Here is a 27,082-nt window from a genome sequence, read left to right as displayed (position 1 = left end):
ATCTTAGATCCTGCAGCCATGCTGAACTCCACTTAAGTTTTAGTAGGTTTTTGTGTTAGGGTTTGTGTGTGTGTGTGTGTGTGTGTGTGTATTTAGTAAGATTTTTCCATGTAGATGACATTATATGTGAATAAAGACCAATTTATTAGGGGCTATCTTCAAGAAGGCTGCGTTCTAGTAAACTCCATCCTCAGGTTGTTGGAAGGAAATAGATAAACAATCCAAGATGAAGATGGTTGAGGGCTGCAAGTTGTTCTCAGGGCAGCAGGTCCATAAATATAATGGTTTTATTTAGGCTAATGTTAAAATGGATTCATATACCATCAATACTGGAAAATATCCTCAGTGTAGATCAGTTGATTATCTGTACTCACCATGGTTATGAGCACAGATGTGGACTGAGTGAAGGCAAAAAATATCCAGCCTTACGTTGGAAAATGTCAGAAAACCCCTTCCACAAAGCATCCTCCTCCACCTCCCTGAAGCCTCCTTCTTGATCTCTGGGCCTTCCACCTGGTCCCTTCCAATCTCATCTCCATAGGGTCAGATTGTGTAAAAATGTTAATGATACTGTTCTATACCCTGCATGTAGAATAAAGTCCAAACTCTTCACCCAGGCATTAGCAGCCCTCCTGTCACTATTTCCCTGCCCTTACTAGATAAAGGACAGCCTAAACTATTCCCAGCCTTCCATCTGCTGAAAGCACTCTCTCCACCTATCTCACTCCCTTCCTCAGATGTCTATCTTGGCCCTTCCAACAGATATTCTCAAGGCATCTCGTTTTCCTGTGTTGCACTCATCATACTTGCTATTTAATTTTCCACTAAAGTAGTGCAGTGAGGGCTGGGACCACTGCTATGGTGTTTATACCAAACTCTTAACAATGCCTGACAAATCATAGGCATTCAGTAAATGTTTTGAGTGACTTCCAGAGTTCTTTTTAGCTGTACACACGCCCATCCATTCACCCCCAGTCTCTGTGAATGACCTTACATGATATTGTGGGTGTTTCTCTTCCCTTAGAAAGGTGGTTTAAAACTGTGGCTGTGTGTTAAAAGCTCCCCATGATTCTAAAAAAAAATAGTGCTTGGTCCTCGTCCTAGCCCACTGAAATCCAAGTTTCTGGGGGTGGAACCCAAGAAGTTGTAATTTAAAAAAGCTTTCGTGGTGATTCTGATGTGCATCCAGGGTTGAGAGCCACTGGCACAGAAGGAAAGGCTGCTTTCACTCAGCTGGGTGATGAAAAACCATGGATGGGTTCACCTGGAAGGGCCAGCAGCCAAGATACATCAGGAATCTTGCTTGGAACTCCTGACTCAGCCTTCCATGAAAGTTGCATCTTGGTGCTCTGCTGTGCCAGTTCCACTGGAGGTGGAAGGAAGAAGGAAACCAGACCAGGGTGGAAAGCATTTTCAAACTTTATTTACAACTGTCACAGTGACAAAAAGTAGTTCGGAAAAAAAAAAAGCTAGTTTCTCCCTGAGCCTCAAAAAAGAACAGATAGAAGTTACAGGAGGTTCATCTTACAACAGGCATTTTTACTGAAATACTAGGGTTTGTTTTTTTTTAATACGATCAGTTAGAAATACACACAAGTTACTTTAAAAAAAAAAAAAAAAAGGAGGCCAGACAGGAGCTCAGCCACTTGTCCAAGAGTGGCTGGGTCCCTCCAACAGGCTCGCCGCTGCAGGTCCTGACTTGAGTGGTCAGCCCCCAGCCTGCTAGACTCCAAAGGGTCGCACAAAGGTGTCTAGCGACCAGCAAAATAATAAGTCACCCCCATAAACACACATATACACAAAGTAGATTTGTTATGCAGTTTACAAGCACGTTCCCATCACACGGCAAGACCAAGACAGATGAAAGGGACACAGAAACACAGGATTTTAAAAGGCAAGACCCCATCCACCAAGGGAGGCAGGTGTGGGATGAGAAATGCTGCTGCGAGGGAATAAGGAAGGAGGGAGGATTCTCTGCAGCCAGAACAGAACCAGCGGGGGTACAAGAGAGATGCCCTGGCAGTGCAGGCTTCAGGCCTCTCCCATTCCCGGGGAGCTGGAAGAAGTTATTGCCATCAGTGTGTGGAACACAAGCAGACAACATAGGGGGAGGGAGTTGGGGGAGGGAGGTGAGCGTCAGCTTCCCAGAACCAAATCCTGCTGAGATGTCAACCGCGCACCTTCATCTTCCTGCCCCAGCTCCCCAGAACCACACTAACCTTGAGGTATTAAATACAGATCTATACACAAGACCCAAACTGGGGTCAACCGAGACCCCCTGGAGAACTCCAAGGGTGCCTCTGTTGGCCCAGTTTGGCCTCCAGGAGGATCTTGAGCTCATCTCTTGGCTGCACACACGTGCTGTGAGCTAGAGAAGGTTTGAAAAGTGTGTCCTGCAACCTGCTGCTCCAGATGGTTCTTAACTATAAGAAGCTCTAAGTCCAAGGCTAGCTTTCTCCTCAACTGTGCCCTTGCAGGGGACAGGTGAGAGGTGGGGAGGGATGAGGACAGAGGCTTAGTGCTCCCTCACCTCACCATGCCATTCACCCCTCAGAACACAAGGAGAAGCCAGGGATCTCACGACATCTTCAGTTTCAAACTTGATCTTCAGACTTCTGCAGGAGATCTCTGTTATCCCCCTCTGATAATTCCCAGAACTAGGACCTCCATTAAAGTTCACGTCCCCATCACAAGAAACAGAGCTTCCTCTTCTCTCCACTCAGCTCCCACCAGAAAAACTGGCCAGGGGCCCACGTGGAAGTAGGCACCTCCTGACTGCTCCACCCAGGGGCTGTGGAGAAGGAGGGCCGGCCTGGTAGCGCCAGAGCTCTGTGCCTCTGCTCAGAACAGAGCAAGCCTGGGGGAGCAGTGGGGAGGGATCTTCATGTCCAAGCGTCCACTGCGCAGTCCTCCCATGGGGGTAGGAAGTGCTCCCTCTACTCCCAAAGGGTGGGGGTGAGGGGTAAAAAGATAAATCAGGAGAGAGAAGCTCAAGAGCCCTGCCTCTTAAGAAACCTCCAGATTATGGAGGGTACATGAACCTTCCACAGCTGGAGTGGAGGGTGGAGGAGGAACAGGGTGGAGGAGGAGCAGGGAGTCCTTTCCCACGCCTGCCTCCAGCCAGCTTTGCAGGCAGCCAGTTTGTACTGCTCTCCTTTCCCGGCCTCCTGTTAACAGACCCACACAGCTGAATAAAAGCAAAGGTGGTGGGCAGAACCGGAGAGAGAGATGAACGCGCTGCTTGCTGTCTGATGCCCCAGCAGCCGCAGGCGGGCAACTTCCTGGCTGCACTCCTCTGCTCGATGCTTCCTTTCAAGCGCGTATTCTCTCTTCCGACTCCTGTCTCCTGTCTGTTCTCTTACCCCGAATGTTCCTTGCTCGCGCTGCACCCCCCCATTCCCCCCACCCCCCCGGAGCCCACTGGAATCCCACCGCTGCCTCTAGCCTGCTCGGGTTCAGATACCAATTGCGAAGATGCACCACTTCCCCGCCCCCCACCCCTGCTCCAAGCAGCTTCCTTTCTCAGAAGGCCTTGCAAATTGTCGCAGAGGGCTCCACTGCCCAGCACATTTCAAAAAAAAGAAAAGAAAAGAAAAGAAAACCAACTCGGTGATTTGCAGGTGCAAAACGGAAGCCATCATTTGACATGTTCGGAACTACTGTGGCTCACTCCCTTCTTCCATCACAATGGGAAAGAACACAGTTCAGGGACAGATGCCTTCTGGTGTGGCCCCCCCCAAGGGAGTCGACGGGGGGCTCTATTGCTCCTTGTTGTCTTTCTCTGTCTCTTCACAGTTGTCCTGCTCATCCTCCTGGACCAAGAACTCCTCCGGGGGCCACCGGAGCTCCCCACTCTCCACCTCGCCCTCCGTGGGCTCCACCACGATGGAGGGCAGACGGTCTTTGAGCTTGCAGCAACGGTCAAAGTCTGAAGGGTCAGGAAAGATCTGAAAGAGAAGCAGAGCAAGTCCCCGGTCACCTACAGTACAAGAGAAGAGAAATCCCATTCTCCATTGCACGTGGAGAACTGAGCCCCTGCCAAGTGCCAGCACCCGTGCCAGGCTCTCAGGACACCGGGAGGCTCTCAGGACACCGGGAGGGAGTCCTAAGTAAGCCCTAAGCCCACAGAGCAAATTCTAAGGAAACCGGTCCCTCCGCAGACTTTAATCCTGAAGCTGCAAGTTTTCAGGGCAGTGCCCCCAAAATTGTGGTGTCGCTCTGTTAGTACATTTCCTTGTCTTTTATTTTCACATAAAAGAACTTAACGTCACATCACTCATGGTAAGCCACACCTGCCTGCAGCCAGCACTTTACCCTGGCAGTCCAAAGCGCACCATACGTCCCGTACCACTGAATTCCTTCCAGGGCAACGGTCGGTGCCTAGTAGTCAGCTCCCAGGTGCTTCACATATATCGTTTTGTACCAGTACGGTCGTGCTGGAAAATAGGTGTTGCTAATACTACCTGAAAGAATCTCAGGTTTGAAGGAAGAGGTTGCCTAAACCATACAGCCTGGAAATGAGTGGTGGTGGAATGAGATTCAAACCCAGATCCGTCTGACCCCCATGCCCATGCCCCAATAACACCTTGCCCCTCAAATAGATGGGTCCTGATCTTGCTGCAACCGTAAAGTCAAGGCCAAATCAGGGTGGATTTGGGACATTTGCTGGCATGGCTCCAATCACAGGCAAGCCACAAACAGAATTCTAGACTCCTTTTTCACCTGTGAGCTGCTCTGTGCTCCTCGATGGTTCTATACCTGCAAGAGTCTTTTCAGCATCCCATCAGTGAGGCTCCTTTTTAAAATGCTTACTGTGTGTCCTGCCCGGACCTGGGAGAAACCCACACCAGGCTATAAAATTGAGGGCCTCAGGGACCCTGCGGATTCCCTGTACACTGCCCTGTGACTACAGCTGACCTAATTCCTGGCCAGGCAGCTTAAGTACTTAATCGGATGGGTCCCTTGCCATCCGCAGCCCTCGCTGACACACCCAAGAGCCAGAGAAAGGAGCCTCTGTCTGGGACACTGAGGCTCACAGAGCACAGATGTTGAGAGCCACATGGCACCTAGAGGCCACCTCTTTCAATCTCTCCATTTGGTAGATGAGGACACCAAGGGCCAGAGGGGTTGAGGGGCTTGCTCAAGGTCACACAGCTTGTTAATGGCAAGAGAAAGGAAGGCAAAATTGGGAGTGGGTGGAGACATTTGGAGAGAGCCTGGGCGTTGCCTGAGCCAGGCACGGAGCAGGATAGGCCAGCAGCAGCCGGCAAGTATCCTCTATTCTCGGGAGGTGGAAGAAATGCTCTCCTACAAACTCAGGCCTTCCCTACTTCTGGGGCGCCCAATCTGACTGCACCGCAGCCCTTAAGAGTGCTCAGTCACAGGCCACATCACAGGCCACGTCACAGGCCACGTCAAAGCCATGTGGGGCTTTCGGGAATCATGGGCTTCAACAAAACCTCCCCAATCCCTGCAGACAAGTGATTATTAACCATTTATCCAATAAAGCCCTATTGCTGAGGATTAAGCCTTAAGCCAGCTGCACAACCAGGCATCATTAAAGACTTAACAGGCTCATAAAAAGTATCGTAATGGCAGCCAGGAGGAAAACAAGCCAGAGGAGGGGCTAGACTAGTTGGGGTGACAGGACGCAGTGGGAGAATGGACCCCCACTCCGGGTTTTCTCTTCCTGCTGTGGCCCACCCCGTGGAGTCCTTGGACCATGCTCTGTGCACAGGCCTGAGTTGCTGAGCAGGGAGAGAGAGGCTCAAGGAGTTTATGTGGGCTCCTCCTCACTTCTCACGTGGAGCTGGGGCCCCTCCACGGGGGTGAAACACAGGTGCTTTCCACGCATGGGCTTTGGGAGTGAGCAAGGAGAAGCCCAGCAAGTGGAAAGCACACTCCAGTTTGCAAACCTCTTTCAGACATGGCCTCATTCAGGCCTTCCCACACCCAAGGAGCAGTGAGATCCTGGGCTCTGAGGGACACCTGTAAGGGCCAGGGTTCTGACCTAGATCTGCTCTTTCCAGTGCCTATGCCTTTTGAAAAGTGAATGGATGCCCATTTTACAGTCTGAAAACTGACCAGGGAGGGCGGGCAAGACTTTGGGCTTCAACAGCCCATCCAGTTCACGTGCCTGACACGACCTCTGGGCAGCTAGGTCTAGAAAATGAGCTTCCCAGTCTGGAGAGTTGTCCTAAATCATCAGGACTTGAGACAGAGCTATGAAATATCACAAGGAAATGGACATTTGGCTTGGTGCAGACCTGGGCCCCTGCCTCTACCCTCTGCCCTCATTCCCAGGGTGGGGCGTACCTGTGATGGCCCAGCAACTGGACCATAATTATGATCATCCGTACCAGGTAAGAGTGAAAGGGACAAGATATAGTGAGGCCAGCTGCAGTGAGGACAGAGGAGGACAGTCAGAGTGGACTTTTGTTTCAGGCTGGGAATAAGTCTTGAACTAAAATTAGGAGGGAAAACTGATTTTTTGATAATGGTAGTAATGGAAGAGAAGCCAGGCCAGATTTGCTGTTCAGAATCTCAACCTTCACAATAATCCTACTAAGTATGTAGTAGGATGAGCCCTATTCTATAGAAGGGGAGACTGAAGCACAGAAAAAGCAAGCGACTTACTCAAGGCCACACAGCTAGAAAGTGACAGAATGGGGACCTGAACTCAGACCTGTAGGACTTCAAATGAGGTGTTCATCTGATAACACATCGTGTAGAGCCACAGACCCCATATTCTCACCGTCCTTGACGTCATCTCCATAACCCCGATCAAGTCCTCTCGACTGCCCATGACTCAGTTTCTCCTTTTGAAAAGCAAAGTGACCTTTGTGTCTCACTGATGGGTACAAGTTCTTGGCAAACACAAAGAAGATAAAACGCTTTGAGGACATATGCTGAATTAAAATCGGAACGTCCTCTTTGGAGCTGTTTCGATAGGATGACAGTAAGTATTCAATCTCTAAGCAAGAGGTGGTAATACTCACATGGTAATTAAAATAACTCCAAACAATGCCTTTCATACCAGGAGCTGCACAATTAAGTCTTTTAAGTCCTTGGGGAGAAGTCTGCACATTGAACTTCTGATACTGCTCAGTTGCCAGAGAACTTTGCTCCCTGGATCACTCAAAGCAGGAGCCATTATAAAGAAAAAAAAAAAAAAAAAAGCCTGCTCATAGCATTTTTTTTAAATCACCACAATAATCTCACCTTTCCATCAAAGATTTTATATTATTTTCAAATAATGCCAATTTATGCCTCTGAAAATTGTAGCTCTCTCCAAAGACAAACAAGATGCACCCAGCACCAATCAGCTTCTCATTTCCTCACATGCAGACAGACAGCCTTGCAAAGTGTTGCTGAGCATTCTGCGAGCACAATCTTATCTCCAACAGCTGCTTAAGAGGCTGACCCTAAGGAGGTTGAGATTTTTCCACTAAGTCATGCTTTTTAATCATCCAGGCAGCAGAAAAATGAGAGGTTGCAACTGCAGTGTGACAGGGTAGGGAGGGCAGTGGAAAGAAGGACTCGGGTCAGAGTTGCCAAGCACATGACAGGTAGGGCTGGGGCGGAGGCCAGCCCGGCATGCTGTTTGCCTGCAGGAGCTGGCAGGGAATAAAGAACTGCCCCTGCTCCAAAAAGAAACTGCTTTTGCTTAAACCTCTTGTTCCAATGTGCTCCTTCTCTCTGGACTGGGAAACAGAAATGAATGAATGAATGAATGAATGAATGAGTGAATGTTCTTTTCTCTTCCCTCTGCACCAAAGACTCGTCTCCAAGAGGTCCAGAAAGGAAGATGGGAGGCTCTGATAGTCATCTCTCACCCTGACCCCCACAGAGCCACCCAGGGCAGGGCAGATCTAGAAGCATCCATCCCCAGCTGTGATTCTCTCAGCCTTGCCCTGCCCTCCCTCTGCCAACACTGGACTTCTACTCCAGCTATCCAACTGCCACACTCGCTGCCAGGGCTGATGGCTTGGATGACACGAATAGACACCAAGTTCCTTCCTTTGCAAATGGAGTGAGGTCTTGAAGATCACACACAGCATCCCGGCTGGGTCCTGTGTGTCCCACTGTGTAGGAACAGCAGGCATGCAAACTTGGCACTAGTGAGTCTCACAGAAGACACTTCTTCAGAGGCATCCTTTGCCAGGTGGCTTCTAACCCCAACAGGCCCTGACATGTTGAGAACTCAAATGGGTTCACTTCAAAGGTCAAGGAGGACCTTCTATGAGGAAGAAACGGTCTATGAGATGAACTTTGGATGCCAATATACTGGAATTTCTCGCTGTCTGGATTAGAGCTGTCCATTAGAACTTTCTGTGAGAGTGGAAAAGTTCTCTATCTGCACAAGCAGTAGCCAGTGGCCACATATGGTTAATGAGCACTTGAAATGAGTCTAAATTGTTTTCTCTCACATGTATTCATATAAATTTATCTGACATATGTAAATATGATATAACTTTAAATAGTTGCATGTGGCTAGTGGCTGCTGCACTGGACAGCACAAACATAGATAAATATGAGGACCATGTAAGCAGGCTGTCCAGGAAAACGGTCAGGAGGTTTGGCTGATGGACCAACATGGACAGCCTCCCAGCAGAGAAGTCTTGGGTTGGGGGATTAGTCAGAAGGCTTTTTGCTTAAGTATAAGAGTTGCTGGTCAGTCAGCTTCCATTTCACCCTTGGAGAGGAACTGAAAGGTAATATCAGATCTCCAAAGGCCTGAAATTTGGGGGCCTAGCTATCAACTGTCTGCCTTTAAGCCAGGTGACCTAAACCTGGCTGCCTCTGCGGTGGGGAGAGAAGAGAGATGTCTGGCACCTGGGATGGAAAATGTGAGCAATTCTGGTTGGAGCAGCCCTCCCCTGAGTGCATGCATCCCTCAGCCATCATTCCTGACAAACAACTCGAGCTGGCCACAAAGAGGGTGGAGGGCTTAGCAAGGAGCTGGGAGATGCTAATAGGGAAAGCTGATACCACCCGGAGCAGGAGATGAAAGGTGGCTAACTGGACACACAAAGGGCTAATTACCAGCTCTGCAAGATGAGACCTCCAGAGCGTGGGCATCTCACTCCTCTTTGCTGGGCTGTAACAGGGGGATGAGGGGTGCTGGGGTGAGGTGGAGAGGGGACCTAGGGCAGAGGGCCTGAGATGAATAACCAGGCAGTCCCCAAGGCACTGAGAGGGATCTACTTCTCCGCTCTCTTGTTCCAGAGAAGGAATAATCAACCTCAAGCCTGCAATGGAAACTTGCCACTCCCACAGGTGGTAGACCAGGAGTCTGAAAGATTTGGCTTTTACTTTGTCCCTATGTCTTATCTCTGTGATTTTGGTCAAGTCATTTTAACTTCTCTGAGCTTCAGTTGCTTCCTGAGTAAAACTAGGAAAGGATTTATACTTTAGAATTGTTGGAAGGATTACATGCTGCTGCATGTCGAGTACCAGCACAGTACCCAACGGGCTTGAAACTGTGGTGGCCCATTTCCCTCCTCTCTTCATCTATAGATTGGGATTAACGTTAATTCCCATTTTATAGGGCTTTAGAGAGAATCAAACACAGGAATGTGTGAACATGTTCTGTAAACTTTGAATTCCTGAGCAGCCCTGGTGGCTCAGTGGTTTAGTGCCACCTTCATCCCGGGGTGTGATCCTAGAGACCTGGGATCGAGTCCCCACGTCGGGCTTCCTGCATGGAGCCTGCTTCTCCCTTTGCCTGTGTCTCTGCCTCTCTCTCTCTCTCTGTCTCTCATGAATAAATAAAATAAAATCTTAAAAAAAACACAACTTTGAATTCCTAATGATGGTTCTTATTAGGTAAATCTGGGGTGCCCAAGGAGCATTTAGAGTGAGGGACTGAAAAGTCAAAAGTCCCAATGGCTTAGGACAGGAACAAGTGAGTAGCGCTCCTGGGCTTGCACTCAACAATTCTAGACCAGGTTCTTTGGAGAAATGGGTTTGACTTCATCACTTCTCCCCCATGTTTCTGTTTTCCTAGGGCATGGGATAGGCCAGGAGGAACGAAAGCCACTATCTTATCCAGATTCTGGTCTTCAGTGGAAGCCCCTGCACTAGCAATCTTCCCATTATGCACCACCCCACCCCCACCCCTTAGCCCACTCCAGGGGCCTGCTACTGGGGCAATCAGACCCCTCCTGCCCCTCAGCTTCCCAAAGTCTGGGTTTCTTATTTTTCCTGCAGAACAACAATGGATTGGCCTTGTGTGTTTATTCCTTCCTAGGAGGGGCTGGTTTCTAACAATGGGCAGATCTCTACCAGCATCCTGCTCTGCCAAGGGCGGAACGAATGAGCTGCAGCTAATCTAAATGAAAAGTCATCCTGCTTTTTGTCCCCTAACAATATGTGAAGGCAAGGAATATATGTTCTTCAAAAATACTTGCCTCAAAAAAAAAAAAAGAAAAAAAAAAGAAAAAAAAACACAAGAAAACAACTTGCCTCCTGCTAATTTATCATCATCATCATCATCATCATCATCATCATCATCACCATCACAATCATCATCGCTATTATATTTTACTGACTTTTCAAAGTGAAATGTGGCTAGTAAGAATAGAAATAATTAGAGCAAAGGGGAAGAGAGACTCCTATCTGGATTCAGGGAGGAAGAAGAGAGGCATCTTCAGTCCAGTGCCAGTCACCTCATTCTCCATTCCTGACACTCTCACTCTACTCAAATCCCTCTGGCCTGGGGCTCTGGAATATCCACCTCACCCTCTCCTACCCTTCTCTGGTGTCTCTAATCCTATAGGAGACTTGAGGAGAGATTTAAGGCTTTGTAACAACTGTTGGATCTCCTTCCTCTGGATTAAAGATGCTTAAGCCTCCAGCCCTGAAACTTAAAAGAAAAGGAAATCCTCCAGATAAACACCATCCTTCATAAACATCTCTCAAACACACACCCATCCTGCAAGTCAAGAGTTCCAAATTCCAATTAATTAGCACTAATTGCTACTGATAACTCTGGGCCCAGTATGCTGATGGAGCTTTTGGAATGTTAAATAACATTTCTTAAAGTTCTCTGGGGCAATGAGAAAAAGAGTAGTTATCTGGCATAGATGATTTAAAATACCCCAATCCTATGGACTATATTATTGCCCTTTAGAAAGAAGACATGCTGCCCATCCCCTTTGGGACTCTGGGGATGACAGATCCCTTTCTCCATCCTCCTCCATTGGTACTAGCCAAACATCCCACAGCCACACCTCCCCTCTCTCAGAAAGCCCAGAATGGCACGGCTGCCATTTCCAATCATTCTCTCATTCTTTGTTCTGGAGCCACAAATCTTGAATGTTTGGCCTAGTCCCATAGCCTTCCCATCCTTGGCTGGAGTCCACCTTCCTAACCCCTACCACGTGGCTTCCAAACACATCCCTGCATGGAAACAACTCTTTCAAGTCTCTGAGGATTCCCTTACAGCCCTGCCCCATTGCCTTTGCTCAACCTTCACTCACCACCACCTCTGCAGCACACTACCAGGTCATTCCGCCTATTTCAGGCTTCATGGTCTCTCCTGATTCTTATACCCCTGCCCTGATTCACGATTCACTTGACCCACTATCTTCATCTTCCCTATGCCCTCCCTAGACTAAGTGTCATCCTAGGCTTTTCTTCAGACTCAGCTTCCTGGCTTCACCTGTGGATCACAGGTGAAGGATTCCCCTATCTATAGCTGCACTTCCACCTTCCCACCTTCCATGAAATGTCTCCTTTTGGATGACATCCATCATCTCCAACTCATCTTGTCCCAAAGTGGGGTCATCAGCTAATAGACCCATCTTTCTTTAAGTTGAAAACATTTTTCCCCTCCCAAACAGGAAACCTTGCTTGACAGTAGGTGCCATAAAAGAGGCCTGGAGATTTTAGTAGGTCAGAACTGCAGTATTGATGCTACAACACTGAAATGAACAGGGCTGAATTCCTAGAAGCAGTCTACACCAATAGGGAGGTAATGGCCCTGCTGGCCTCTGAGAAGACTGCTTTCTGTTTGGTATAGAGCAGCGGTTCTCAAAGCTCAAATCCCAAGGCCCTCTCATGAAAGGAGTGTCTATGGAGTTGAAATACTTTCTTAATAATACTAAGATGTTATTTGCCTTTCTCCCTGTGTTGACACTTGCACTAATGGCATAAGAAGCACTGATGGCTGAAATTGCTGGCCCCTTAGCAGGGAATTAATGAATGCAGCAGCAGCAAACTGGACTTGAGGTCATTATATTCTTTACCATCTCACACAATGAAAAAAAAAAACTTCATATCCTTGATAAGGTAGTTAAAATTAAGTTTTATTAAGTATTAACTTTTAAGTACATTTTGCTTTAGTATTCCACGTGATAAAATGGAAAACTAGCAGACAGCACTCTGCTGCATCTCAAAGTACAATGGTCATCTTGAGAAAAGCACTCGTGGGAAGGAGTTGCCAGCTGAACTAACCACTTTTCTGGTAGAACACCATTTTTACTTGAAAACATGATTACCCAACAAACCAAGTTTGTTTTGACTTGGGTGTCTGGGAGACATGTCCTCAAACGTGAACCAAACAAGCCCACCGCTTTATGGAAAATGACTAATAATATTTGTTACCAATGATAAAAATCAAACTTATAAGCATAAATTGTATCACCCACCATGAACTTGTCCACCCTCTATTGAGGGCTTTCTGATGAGACTGGTAAAGACATTAATAAATGTGACTTTCTGATGTTTTATGATGCAATGCGTCCATATTTGGAAGATCTATTTTACTCAATGAACATGTATTTTCCAAATGATCAATGGACCGCATTATAAAACCAAATGTGGGTGAAAGACTCATTCAAAGTGCCAGACAGTCAGACTGCTGGATTTGAATGTAAGAGCACAAAAACTTCATTCATAAGGTTTCAGATTCTATGTTGCTAACCTTTAAGAAGCTACCACTTGTTGAGTTTTGGTGAAATAGCAAAGAAAAATATCTGAAGAAGGCTATTAAGATATTTCTTCCTTTTCTTAACTTTCCTAACAGATCTTTCATAGGCCAGATTTTCTTCATTTAAGTCAACCAACACATATTGCAACAAATTGAATGCAGAAGCAAATTTGAGAGTCTGGCCATTTTCTATTAAGCCAGATATTAAACAGATTTGCAAAAAAATGTGAAGCAATGCCTTTCTCTCACTAAACTTTGGTTTGGACTTGGTTTTGAAAAACATATTTATCTTTATTAAAAACTGTTATTTATATTAACATGTAATGTTTTTACTGTTATTTTAAAGGAATTAACACATGAAAAATCTAAACACTCCGTTTTAATATCAAAAGATGTAACCTACATAAATAAATATCTCTGGGGGTCCTAAATAATTTTTGAGAATGTAAAAGGGGCTGAGATCAAAACATTTGAGAGCTGCTGGCCTACAGAAAAAAAAAAAAAAAAAAAACACCCTCCAGAGGAATGACCACATTAAGTCAAGATAGAAGGAGGGCATGTTTTAAAACTGGAAAAGATTTGAGGAGACCATAAATTTGCCTTTAAACAGCTGAAAGGCTGACTTGAAGAAAAGAAAGCAGATTTTTTTTTAACTCCAGTGGGAGGATCTAGGATCAGGATGGAGGATTTCACCTCATTATACAACATTCTAACAAAAATGATAGAATCAATTCTCTTCCCTATAGATGGGGACATCACGGCCAAAAGAAGTGATGTGAGTTTCCATCGGTGACACAGGTAGGAGCAAAGCCAAGATCAGAAACCAGTTATCTAGATTTGTAGTCCACAATTCCATGTGCTGAGTGGTTCTGAAATCCACATCACTGGTTATGTCCAAAGAGCACCTAAGTGACCCAATGCCATGCTGCTGTTATGTGCACTCCCACGTCTGAGATGCTATAGTGCCACAGTTTGACTCCACATTTGTCTACTCCTTAAAAGAATTTTGAAAAACTCCATGTCCTTCCACGTGTTTTTAACTTGACATTGAAAACTTCTGATCTATTACAAACATTAACATTTTAAAATAAAACTTTTATACTACTCTTTTAAATATACCAAATGCCTTATAAATACCAAAGCAACTTGGTATCAACCATCATCCATTTTTAAAAAATATTTTATTTATTTATTCATGAGAAACACAGGGAGAGGCAGAGACATAGGTAGAGGGAGGAGCAGGCTCCCTGTGGGGTGCCCGATGTGGGACTCGATCCCAGGACCCTGGGATCACTACCTGAGCCAAAGGGAGATGCTCAACCACTGAGCCACCCAGGTGCTCCTCAACCATCACCCATTAAAAAACTCATCAACAAGTTCTAAAATCTTATTCTTTTCTCTGTTTGAAACTGTATCTCCAGCCTACTGTTCTATAGAATTTCAATTTAATATAACTTTTTAGTCATTAGGTTTTTTTTCATACTTCTCTGCAATAAAGAGATGTGTTTATGTATATAATTTGACAGTTCATATTTTTTTGTCAATGGCCCTAAGGCCCGTAGCAGCAACAACAACAACAACAAATCTAGATTGGCTCATTGCAGTTATTAGTATGTAACTGATCAATAAACATACCACAAATAATTGTTACACCCAAATATAATCTTTTTATTGGTTTCTTAGTGTGATAGACAGGTGGGATTTATGGAGCTTCCTAGACAATAACATTCTGAATGGCCCATTTGTTGAATGCCCCTGTGGTTTCTATACCCTGGGGAAAGTCACCTTAAAAGAGTGGGGGGGGGGGAGCAAGAAGCAGGTCATTCTCTTATAAAGGGGGAAGAGGGCAAGCTTGACAGGAAAGGTAGGCAAAGAAATTGGTGAGGACTGGCTTCAGGAAATGCGATTTAAAAAAAGCAATACAGAGAAGCTGAAGATGTGGAACTAGGTTTCTGAAAATGTTCTCTGCTGTCATATCCCTTGGAAAGTTTCTGTGAACCCCAGGGGCAGCTGTCTTCTGCTTTTAACACTTTGTTAAAACATCAAGTAGTATATACATGGAGCATTATTAAGAAGTAATTTGGCATGAAAATCTCTAATATTAGGCTGCCAAGGGAAACAGCCAGGAAGGATCCTAATGCTTCAACTGCCACATGTGAGGGGGCAAATGACCAAGAAATATGAAAATCGTGATTTAGTGTTAGCTGATCTTTAAGAATGCTTTCATCTAAGGGGATACAAGAGTTGAAGAAAAGAAATTCCTTCACGTAACAATAGTGATGCCAGCCTCAGGAAGTTGGACACTACTGTAACTAATCCTCCATGTCCAAATACACAGTATACACACACACAGTATGGTTCAATTATATTTTTTCTTTACTCATTTTTTTAAAGACATATAAAAATGAAACTTTATAGCACTACACAGATGGAAAACTAGCATTATTTGTCATAGATAGTAACCATAAAAAGACACTAACATTTCTAAAGTTTGTGTAACATCTCAACTGACTTTGTAAAAACACCAGGAGTCTGTGGACCCTACTGAACATTGGTGTGGGCTGTTTACTTGTTGCAAAGAACCTGAGGCTTGCACAGCTGTTGGGTAAAAGACCCCTGCGCTCTGAGCCCAAAACTTCTATTATGTTCAGATCTACTTCTAAGAGCTCAGTCCATTCTGGATTCCAGAGAAGCAACATTTCTAAACTATGACTATTCCATGAGCCAGACCGGGAACCCCAGGAGACCAAGATGGCTTAGGAGACTACATGTACATCAGTCCAAACTTTGTGGGTCTTCAGTGAAGGTGAATTCACTGGTTTCTCTCAAGGTTACATGGTGCTCCAATGTCATTAATAGGATAAAGGAGACAAGTAGGGCAATGATCCACCCATACGCATTTGTAATCCAGTATGTCATTATACCCATGATGGGATGAAAATATGATCACCAGCTATTTTGCAATGCTGGCGTAATGCTGCCTAAACATCATTAATTGTTATCATCTCTGCTCAAAATAAGCGATTAACAAACTAGAAGATGTACAACAACTCCCAAACACTCTGAAATAACCAAACACCTTTCTGACTCTATCCACAGAGTTCTCCCATTATCTCATCTCTATAGAGTTTACACCCCTGAAATTCTATGTGCTAGAGCTTTCCATGCCAGGAGCTTATATTTTGACTAACTCTTCTATTTGTTTTTTTTTTATATAAAGATTTTATTTATTCATGAGAGACAGAGACAGAGAGAGAGAGAGAGCGAAGCAGAGACACAGGCAGAGGGAGAAGCAGACTTCATGCAGGGAACCCGACGTGGGACTCAATCCCGGGACTCCAGGATCATGCCCTGAGCTGAAGGCAGGCGCTAAACCTCTGAGCCACCCAGGGATCCCTCTATTTGTTTTCTATCTTTAAGGTAATATATAATCAAGAGGCTTAATGATGTTGAATCTCTATGATTTAGTAACTGTGCTTCCAAGAATTTATTCCAAGGAAAGAAATCAGGTCTGTGCAGAGATTTATGTAAAATGATGTTCAGAGCAGTGTTCTTTGTAGGAGCAAAATATGCCACTACCTAAATATTCAGCAGAAAGAAGTGGCATGTAACAAAATGAAATGCTTTTTTTTTACAAAGAAAAGCAAATGGACATAGTCACAAAATTATAGTAAGTGAAAAAACGATTCACTAGAGCATACATATTTATCTCAATTTTATTTTTTTAAACAAATGCATACAAAAATACTGGAAGCAAACATATCAAGATGTTTCACTGATAGAAATATGGGTGGGTCTTTTAATTTTAAATTTTTCTAAATTTCTAAAAGGAATAACTATTACCTTTACAATTATAACACACACACACACACACACACACACCCTCAGACACTTAACAACTTTTACTTAGAAACTCTGTCCTAAGACTCTACTCTGAGGAAACGGTGTCAACTATGGACAAAGACTGATATATAATGTCATATATAAATTATTATAAGAGGAAAATATATACATATTATATGTATATAATCTAAAAGTTTTCAACAACTGGAGAATGGTAAAAAGAATCATGTCATAACTTTAGGATCTAATACTGTGCACTTATTATAAACGCTGGCTTTGAAGCATTTTTAAGATAAGTTGTAATGATGTGATGGTGATGACTTACACTCTGTTAAGTGAAAAAAGCAGGACACAACTGTGATTTTGGCTATTAAGTGCACTGGAAAAGAAGAGAAAAGATGCTAAAATGTGAACAGCTATGATTTAGGCATTGTGAGATTATGGTGATTTAGAAAACAAAAAGGTTAAAGAAAATTAAAATTCCATCACGGGCAGAGGTTACTTTTAAAATTTGAGAAATTAGCATGAGAGCAATAAAATACATACTTTATCAGTAAAAACATGAAATTACTGGAAAGGAGAAAAGGAAGAGAAAATTTTCCTATCATCTCAACACTCCAATCTAAAACAACCACTATTAATATTAATATTCCACTGGCTGTCCTTTGGTCATAAGTGAGTGTGTGTGAGTATATATGTGTGTGTGTGCATGCATGTGTGGGTGTTGCGAGTGAGCGTGTGTGTGTGTGAGTATGAGTCTTAGCAGGTATCTCAGGCTCTGTCCAGAGATCAATGGCTGAGCTCAGCACTGCCCACACACTTTGGGCTAATGGTGACCTACTAAATTAGAGCTTGTACACAAGGCTTTGTCTGGAAAAAACATTTGGGAATTTGGGAAAGCCAAGGATGCCTCTCAAATCCAGGATGGACAAGTGTTCCACAAAGTGAAGGCAGGAGGTGAGTTCAAAGTATGCTATTAATTCTATCTGGGAGCCAGCCTGAGATTCAAGTTAGGATAAGGTCAGACCTAGAAACCAACCACCTCTGAACTGAGATCTGTGAATGCCCTCCGTGCTCAGGCCAATTCTACTTTGGATGAGAGATCGAGAACCTTCCTTCCCATTGGCTCCAGTAAAATTTGTGGCTGAGAGGCAAGTAGTCAATGCTGCTTCAGCTAACTGCTCAGGTGCCTCTTCTCTAAAGTTCACCTGAAAAAGGAGTTTCTGACAGTACAAGGCAACTAATTCTAGCAGTCAGAGGGCCAAAGGGGCTCCCAAACTTCCTTTAAAATCAAAATGCTAGCTGAATAATAATCTGGAGAAACTTCTGGCAAATTGTAATTTCTTTCTAACACAGATCTGTGCAATAGGGGGCCCTCCCCCAGCCAAGGAATGAAGCAGCAGACACTGGATCTGATTTGTTGATCAAGAATCCTCCTTGGGTGGGCTCAGGGACGAGGGAAGGCCAGGTGGTGAGGTGAGAGGTAGCAGGAAGGGTCCAGCATCTCTGAACTGGAACGGAGTGAAGCCCTGACAACTCTGAGCCCCATGTGAATGAGGGCCTGTTTTCACATCCTCCGAGGATTATTTCAGGATTCGGACCTGAAAGATTATTTCAGGACATTCACTAGACACCCAGGAATAGCTCTTGGCTCCGGTCACAAGATTTGCCACCCAAACTCATCCCTTCCCCTCACGGTACAATCCTTCTTTCTATTCAACTTGGAAGACTGGGCTGATGTCAAGAAGATGCTGATGCTATAAAAATCTATGCCATGGGATGGCCAAGGTAGAGGGATAGTTCTCAGCGCAGTAAAGGGAGAGAAGAAGGGTCAGGTCGATCTGCCCGCACTCATTACGCAGCACCACGCAGGACACAGTGGCTGGCACCTCAGGAACAAAGAACCATCTAAGACACAGCCCCTGTCTCCGGGGAGTGAGGAACACACCACCACTTGAGAGGCGTCGGGCCTAACACAGGCCCTTTGAGAGAAAGCTGGGTTGCTTGGTTCTAGTGTGCAACATGTTGGCCAGGAAAGTGAAGAAAGCTTGTTCACTCCCTGGCCATGCTACAGACTCACTGTTGTGACCACAGTGTGGGTGTGTGTTTGGGGGGTGAGGGAGGGGGTCCCCCAGTGGAACGATTCCAGCCTTCTGCAGGCCCTCACCCCGGGGGCATTCCAAAACAGTGAACACGATGTTTGTGTCAAGGCTTCGGGCCTAAGAAGGAAGGTGCTGGATCCCTCATGCAAAGTAGAGTTGATCTGAACAAGGTGGGTACTGACTTAACAAGAGGTGTGTAGACACAAGCGCACTCAGAAACGGCGCGCTCCTGGTGCTTGTGCAGCCGGTGGCCCTAACTGCCTGTCTTGCCTCATATCATTATGCTTTGTAGCAAGGAGGGAGCGAAGTGGAGGGGGCAGGGAGCGGAGAAAGAAAACTTGCTGTGATTCCAGTAACATGTCGTGTCCGTGGCTGGACGTCTCCTGCCAAATGCTCTGCAATTTTAGCTTTATTTCTCTCCAGGGACAACAGAGGCTTTTTAAGTCTGGTGCTGTGAAAGATGATTTCCTAGTGACCATGGGACTCCGTGAGGCCACTCAGTGGGGCCTCCAAAACTCTTGAGAACACGTGGGGGTACCACAACTGGGGGTAACCATGAGGAGGAGGAGGCAGGTGGTGGATGAGCTACACTTGGAATGGCCTCCCCAGCAGGGCTGGTGGGGGACGGAGGCAGGGACCAGGAGCTTGAACCTCTCTGAGGGCTGACCCTCTGAACCTCTCTGAGGGCTGACTCTGAGGGGGAAGCTCAGCCCATCACTTATTTCAACACGTGCCTTTGCACAGGTGGGAACACGCAGGGGGGGCCAGGCTCAGCAGGTCTTCATAAAGAAAGGTTCCGCACAGAAAGGGTTTCAGAACTGCTGCCTGAACTTGGAGGTTAACCCGAGCCCGCTCCCTGAGACGGGACTTGCTGCTCTCAGTAATGGGAAGCAGCGGGAGTGGGATTGGGGGAGCCCACTGCTGTTGGGCCTTTGCAGGGAGGAGAGACTGAGTGATCCTGTCCAGGGAGGGGCAAGCTCTCAGCCAGCATAGTGCTTTACTCCCATCCTTAACACTGAGCTAAAACTCAGGCTCTCGGTCTGCAAGAAACAAAGACTGTGGGAAGAGTCCTCCTCCCACCCCCTGCTCTCCCTCCTCCCTCTGGTGCAAAACCCAGGCTCTCCCCACCTCCTTGGTCCAGATGCTTGAGAAGGGGCAATTTTAAATGAAAGTCAAGGAGCCAGACCTCTGTCTTGGACTCAGTGAGGGCAGTAAGAGTGTGGAAGCCTCAGCACACCGTGTGAGGGGGCAGGTCAGGCAACAAGGCCAGGATGCCCAGAGCCTGGAGGTGGGAGCAGTGCCAGCGTCTACAGACAATGCTCAAGACCCTTCCCCACGCAGGACCCAGGCCGCTTCAGGTACAGCAGGAAAGGAGACCCAGTTAGAGAGGCATTCCAAAATGCCACATACTTAGAGCCCCTGGAGCTGATGGAGGGGCCCACGAGGCAGCCCCTGACCTGCTCCTTTGATTTGGTGCAAGTATGAAGGTGTAGGCGGTGGACATTCCTGTGCTGTGGGCGGGTCTGAGAACAGGAGGGCCACAGATGGACGCAGGGTGGGGAGGAAGCGGCAGCCATCGGGGACCTTAAATGTCCTCAAGGGGACCCTCCCACTCAGCCCCAGTGGACCAGCTGCTCCCCGCAACCTGCCCAGAAGGTACTCAGACTTTCGAGGAACCATGTCCTCACCCACCCAGCAAGGTGCCATAATACATGCCGAGTGGGTGTGCAGACATGAAGTTCACGTACTGATTGAGCGGACTCTCTACATAAATGTTAAGGTGAAACAAGGCACTGGCTCTGTTGATTTTTATACATGCCCACAAAAGTGACACTAACTTCATAAGCCCCCAAACAGGGCTCACCTCAATTTTTCAGGGGATAAAAAGATATTTATCTGAAACCTTGGTGGGCATGAGCTGATGAGGCCCTTTAAAAAACCCAAAGTAGAAGTGAAAATGGCCAGCTTTGGGATCAGGAGCCTCAACTTCACTAAAACCAGCACCATTTACTTGGCACCTACTCTGGGAAGGTCTGGAGTGGCTGATGGGCACCTAGAGGGAAATAAGGCATCCCCTGCCCTCAGGGACCTGAGGCCCGGGGCAGCATCACTTCAGAGCACAAATGCCACAGGTGTTGAACGAAGGAAGAGGTCACATCTGGGGTAGAGAAATTAGGAAAGCTTCATTCTTGGGGAGGTCTGGAAGGTGGGGGGAATGATTGCCGAAGTCCAGCGTGCCTACCTATTTTACGACCTTCTTTCAAGGTCAGATCACAAGCCTGAGACTCTATTTCATCTGCCAAGTAGGGATTGATGTCTCCTTCCCACTTTCAGTTCCTTGGAAAAGCAGGTCCTGGTAAAAGCCATGTACTATTATTATCCTCAGGAAGGATGCCAAGAACAGAGCTCTGAGATATCCCGCCCCAGATCTGAGCCCAGCCTGAGCATGCACAGCCGATGGGCTTCGGCCAGTGTGGTCCCGGCCCGTCCCCAGAGCTCTGGTGGGAATGTGTTTAATTGCATGACATTGGCTCTGAGTGGGCCCAGAGGATATTGGTCATATGAAAATTGTCAGATCAGCTGGCTGCAGAGCCCCGCACCTGGCATAAACAGGGGCAAGCCAGAGGGGGCATCTGGGTGCACAACAAAATTAAATTAGACATGGAGATGCTCTCTCCCAGTCCTAATATTCTTTCAGGCCCAGCCCCTGTCTGACTGGCCAAGCCTTCTCGTGGCCATCCGTATCTGGAGTGCCCATGGCTTTGCACTGCTGCCCCAGACTACCTACCTTCCAGGTATTATGCACATACCACTTTCCCATAGGAGCCCCGGCCCCCCTCTAGAGTGCCCACCATAGCACAATGCATACAGCAAGTGCCCTGTAAACATGTTGCTTGGTTAAAGATTACAACCTCTTCTCTTTCTCTTCATTGTGCCACCAGAGGAACTTTCTGAAATCTGGTGACAAGAGTGCTTTGAAGTTCCAGGTAAGAGATTTTGGAACTAGACAGTAGCCCCCACCCAGATAGCAGGAACAGATTTCCTGAGGACTCATGGGAATGGATCCTATAGGCCAGCACCACTGGGAAGATTTAGGGCCCTTTTCTCAGACAGCATCATGACATCTCGGGAGCCCAGAAGCAATCTGATATCCCCCCTGCCACTGCAACGCCCATTCCACCTCCCTCCCTCAGCGCTGCAGCCGGTTCTGCCCCGGTCAGCGGTGTTGGCCCCCCCAGGCTTCAGCAGAGGGGCCTGAAGGTGGAGACCAGGACCCAGGAGGGCCCGGCCCCCTGATCCTGGGACACGTTCCAAGAAGGAATATAAAATGCACACACAAGACGTACTGACGACTGTTTGGAAAGGTTCTGTGATGGAACTCTCAAACCCAAAACTGAAAGAAAATCTCACCTATAACCACAAAGAGATTCGGTCTGATTCAGCGGCTTGGAAACTGGAATCCAAAAACAGCCCAGCCGGTGGGCCAGGAAAATTCTACCCTCCCACTGGCAGTGGGGCTTTTGATGGTCTCTTTCAGACCCACGCTGGGGGTGGAGGGTACAAAACCAACCAGGAAAGGGTATTCCCCCTCACTTTCCTCATCTCCTTGGGCTACATGAATACTCCTTTCCAGCCAGCAAAAGGGGCTTGGCCAGAGCCTGACACAAAACAAAGGGGCCTTCCTGAGCCTCTCAGTGTGTCTCAGGTGACTCTGCTGTCACCTACCGAGTTACCTTACCTGAAATCAGCTTTCATCTCAGCTCTTTGATCAATCCTCACCCCACCCTCCCCATCACATGCCTGGAGTTCTCGATTGGTTTCTTCCTTAACAAAATCAATGCCCTGGAATGGTTCTATAGAATGACCAGCCAGAGCAAGTCGAGATTTTCAGCAAGAACCAGCTCGAGGTACAGACACATGACAGACATATCAGAAGAGCTAGGCTTCGGAGTTTGGTTCTACTACAGTCTGAGCCTGTTTCTGTATCTGTTAAACAGAGCCAAGAGCTACGGTCAAAAACAATGGTCAAGAGCAAATGAGTAACGTCTGTAAGGTGCACGGCTCACGGCAGACATTCAGTTAACATCTACTGGATGGGCTCATCACACCCCATTCATCTTCCCCAGGCCAAGCACCATATGTACACAATCTCCCTAGCTCCAAGGTCTTCCCTCAAAACTAGAGTCCTTCCTCTCCCCCATGTAATAACCTCGGAACGCTCCTTGGAAATACGAAAACAGTTGGCTGCCCCAGAGACATCTAGAAGCTGTGTAGCCAGCCGGGGGCAGTGGGCATGGCAGGCGAGGAAGAGCACTGTGTTAAGAATCTGAAGGTGACAGGCCACTTTTTGAGGTCCTTGTGTATTTTGGATCCATCACTCAGGATCCAAATCTCGAATCTAAATGCCAGAAATCACATTCCTGAGATAGCCTGCCCCTGGGGACGCGAAGGGAAGCGTTGGTCTGAACTGACTGTACAAATCATGTCTCCCCCTTGCTGCTGTGAACATGAGAATCCCCTGTAGCCAGGATGACTAATTAATGACATCGGCTCACACTTGCTGAACCCTTACCGTGTCCCGGGCACCATGAATGCCTTCTACACGCCAACTCATCAAGTTGAATCTTTACTACAGTTCTCTGAGGTAAGGACTGTTATTGTCCCATTTTACAGAGAAAGAAACTGAGGCTTACAGGCATGAGGGGATTTTTCCCAAGGTCACAGAGCTGTTCCAAGTAGCACTGGGATGCAAAACCACATCTGCCTCCAACCCCAGCAAAAGTCACCAGTCTCCGAAGCACCAGAGGAACCCAGGACTGAACTCACCTGATAAGAGAGGCCATCCTTTCGGGGGTTGAGGCCAATCTCCTCCATGGATGGGGTGTTCATCATCACTTCAGTCATCTCGGCAGATCTCAGATAGTCGGGGCTGCCAAGAAACCCAGACCAAAAGTCAACAAACACACGCGCTTTCACATTCCTATCCTTGGTGCTTTCTGCTGTTAGATCAGGGGACTGTCTGGAGGCAGGATGAGAGGTGTTCAAAACAGAAATCACAGAAAAACAAGCTCACACCCTAAGGAAGTCCCTTATAAGCCCAGGGCATCAGGGTGCTCAGCCTCACCAACAGAGCCCTGAAACTGCCTGAAAGCCTCTCTGGCAAACCTCTCTTCCCTCCTTTCCTGTTAAAAGTCCCCACTGGCAAGGCGCAACTCGATTTTCTTTTAAGTGACAGGACTAGAAAAAAACCAAAACAATAGGTAGCTGAGTCCATCTGTCTATTTTATTTTATTTTATTTATTTATTTTATTTATTTATTTTTAAATTTTTATTTATTTATGATAGTCACAGAGAGAGGGGCAGAGACATAGGCAGAGGGAGAAGCAGGCTCCATGCAGGGAGCCCGACGCGGGACTCGATCCCGGGTCTCCAGGATCATGCCCTGGGCCAAAGGCAGGCGCCAAACCGCTGCGCCACCCAGGGATCCCCATCTGTCTATTTTAAAACCAATTCAACCCATCTCTAGGGGAACTGCATATTATTATTACATAATGATAACCGGTCAACCATAGGGAAACCAAGTCCAATAACTCTCTCTTCCTAAATTTCTCTCTCTCTCTGGTGTTCCTTTTTGCAAAATGTCCCACTTAAAGCCCCAAGGGGTCAGCTTTCTGCAAGCTTCACATCTGCCATCCAACCCCCTTCTCTAGTCCGGCCACAGCAGCTGCAAGCTCATAGCTTGAAAAACATCCCCTGGATTAAAAGCCTTAAGGATGCCCGGACTCTGACTGCAAAGGAAATTTCCAGAGGGGCCAAGCTGGCCCACCAATGGCTGACATGTGAAAGTGCTTTGTACTGTGTAAGCAGGATACAAATGTTCCATTATCCTCACACAAACCCCGGGCACATACAGGGTCCCGAATGCATAATGCCAAATAGCACATACCGATGTCAGTGTACTCTCTACACAACATCCAATATTTTCACCACCATGTCTTTACACATAGTAACAACGACAACAGCAGCAACAACAACAACAACAACAACAACAACAAAGTGGGCAAGGCTTTAGACTGATTGCATCTAAGGAAACGGGTTTCCTTAAGGTTCTTCTTCACTTAGGATTACTACAGAGTAGAAATAGTATTTATTGGGTTTGGAAACAGAAGCATTAGGTCTGGTCCATGCTCTGCCACTGAAGAGCTGTGTGATCTTGAACAAGCAGTAGAACCTCTCTGAGCCACAGGTGCCCTGTTTCTTACCATGATGCTAATAATGCCTATTATTACAGTTATGCTAAATGGCTAATCTCTGGCAGGGGTGGGGGGGGAGGTCGGGTATTGCAAACTATGAAGTGCTAATCAACTATAAAACAGTTCCCAATTATTTTATCTTCCTTAATTTCTCAGGGGATTATAACCCCAAGGGGCCCTCACACCCCCCTGGCCAGTTCTGAGCGGCCAGGGGCACAAAGCCTCCACCAGCCGTCAGTCTCACCCACATGGCACCTGGCTGTTCACACACCACGGGGGTGGGAGGGAAGGGGCGCGTGTAAGGAGGGGGTACGCAGGCCTCACGGGTAGGGGAATTTTTACTTTGTTCTGAGAGTTCATTTCTCTAAACAGAGCCACAGTGGGGGAGGAGAGACAGAAGATGCCGGGCTTCCGGGCAATGGTTAGGGTCAGGAAGGGTGGGGGGGGGGGGACTCCAAGGCGGATTCACCGCGGGTCGTGGAAAGGCTGCAGCCGACCCCCAGAGAAACGGGCCAGAAGAGCGCCCCCGGGGCTCCGGCCAGGCGCTTCGCCCGGGGTAGGGCGCTCGCTCCTCGCTCCTCGCTCCGGGCTGCGGGCTGCGGGCTGCGGGCTGCGGGCTGCGGCGCGGGCCCCAGAAGTTGCAGCGAGAAGCACGAACTTTCCGGTTCCTGGGCTGAGCCCGACCGCTCGGCGCTGGAACCCGTGGGTCCGGCCGCCGACCCGCACCCGCACCCTCACCCGCACCCGAGGGCTCCCCGGCCGCTCCCCCTCTTCCCGGGCGCAGGGAGGAAGCGGCGGCCGCCGCGGCCGGGGGGCCTCGCTCCGCAGCCAGCGCCGCGCCCGCCGCGCATCCCTCCCGGCCCGCATCCTGGGTCCGTGCGAGCCTTCTCTGCGCGCCGGGTCCGGGGTCCCGGAATCTTCCAGCACCGCCGGCGAGGGCGGCTCCCCGGCCCCCGGCCCCCAGCCCGAGCCCCTACAGAGGCGCATCGGGTTTTACGCGTTCTGGAGAGGAATGAGCTCGAGAAGGTGCAGCGTGCTGGTGCTGCTGCCTGCGGCTGTGATCGGGTTCCGCGTGGGGAGAGCGTCTCTCCCCACCCCTCGAAGCTCTGCAAAAGCGCCGCTGCACCAGCTCAGCCCCGCGGCCGCCGGCCTCGACGCCGAGACTTGCATGCAGACAAAAAGGAGGGGAGGGAGGGGAGCGGCGGGGGGCAGCAGGAGCCCCCTGCGCCGGCCTGGGCGCGTGCCTCCCGCAGCCCTCCGCATCGGGGGTTTCCTGGGCGGGATTCGGGCGTGATCCCCGATTCTGTCCCCCACCCCCACCTCGTCACCGGCACCAACACACCCTCCCGGCCGTCACTTGAGCGAGGCTTGAGTTCACTCCCTTTGTCTGGATGCTCTCGGCGCCACCTCCCCCGCCCCCACCTTGCAACCTTGACGTTGCCTCCTGCCCGGGCCGGGCGGCGGGTGGGTGCGGGCCCCCGAGCCATGGCCGCGAGACGGATGCCCGCGAGGGCGCGCGGTACTCACCAGTGAAGGGGGAAATATACAGACATGAAGTCCTAGGGGAGGCTGACCCACGCCCGTGTGATCTAAGACGGTCACAGCGTCCCGAGGGAGGGCGCGGGGCGCGGGCGCGGGGCGCGGGTCCGCCTTCCGGGGACTGCCCGGCTGCCAGCCGCGTCGGCGGAGCGCTCCGAGCTCCCGCTTCTCCACCGAGCTCGCGGCCCCACAAAGAGCCCGGGAAGCCGTACTTATAGGGGCGGGGGCGGGGCCCGGCCCCGGAGGCCCCGCCCCCTCGCCCACTCCGGGAATAACGTCACCAAAATCATGAATGGCTTCGGCGCTCGCGGCTCCTGCGGGCGGCGGCTCGGGGGCGCGCTCGGCCCGGCTCCCCGGACTCACGCGCGCACCGGCTGTTCGGCGGCGCCCGGGTCCGCGGCCCTCCGGCC

The 27,082-nt window shown here is 48.3% G+C and overlaps 1 protein-coding gene across 1 annotated transcript; it reads right to left on the bottom strand.

Annotated features, from left to right (window-relative positions):
• Positions 1 to 1,401: 1,401 nt before the first annotated feature.
• Positions 1,402 to 26,871, bottom strand: LBH (LBH regulator of WNT signaling pathway). The gene is made up of 3 exons (XM_038561189.1): positions 26,661 to 26,871; positions 23,707 to 23,809; positions 1,402 to 3,947 (listed from the first exon to the last, which is right to left on the bottom strand). Exons 1-3 carry the CDS (start codon positions 26,684 to 26,686, stop codon positions 3,759 to 3,761), a joined length of 318 nt encoding a protein of 105 aa, XP_038417117.1. The 5' UTR covers positions 26,687 to 26,871; the 3' UTR covers positions 1,402 to 3,758.
• Positions 26,872 to 27,082: the final 211 nt, after the last annotated feature.

The sequence above is a fragment of the Canis lupus genome, chromosome 17 (genome assembly GCF_011100685.1).
Source record: "Canis lupus familiaris isolate Mischka breed German Shepherd chromosome 17, alternate assembly UU_Cfam_GSD_1.0, whole genome shotgun sequence".
NCBI classification, from domain to species: Eukaryota; Metazoa; Chordata; class Mammalia; order Carnivora; family Canidae; genus Canis; species Canis lupus.
This window is presented reverse-complemented; position numbering and strand designations above follow the sequence as displayed.

What these genes read in the sequence shown, in the direction of transcription:
- LBH (XM_038561189.1), bottom strand. Translation starts at nt 26,686, where the DNA reads ATGTCTGTATATTTCCCCCTTCACTG. An exon ending in GTATATTTCCCCCTTCACTG is followed by an intron (nt 23,810 to 26,660) that starts GTGAGTACCGCG and finishes GTTTCTTGGCAG; the next exon opens with CCCCGACTATCTGAGATCTG. An exon ending in AGGATGGCCTCTCTTATCAG is followed by an intron (nt 3,948 to 23,706) that starts GTGAGTTCAGTC and finishes CTTCTCTTTCAG; the next exon opens with ATCTTTCCTGACCCTTCAGA.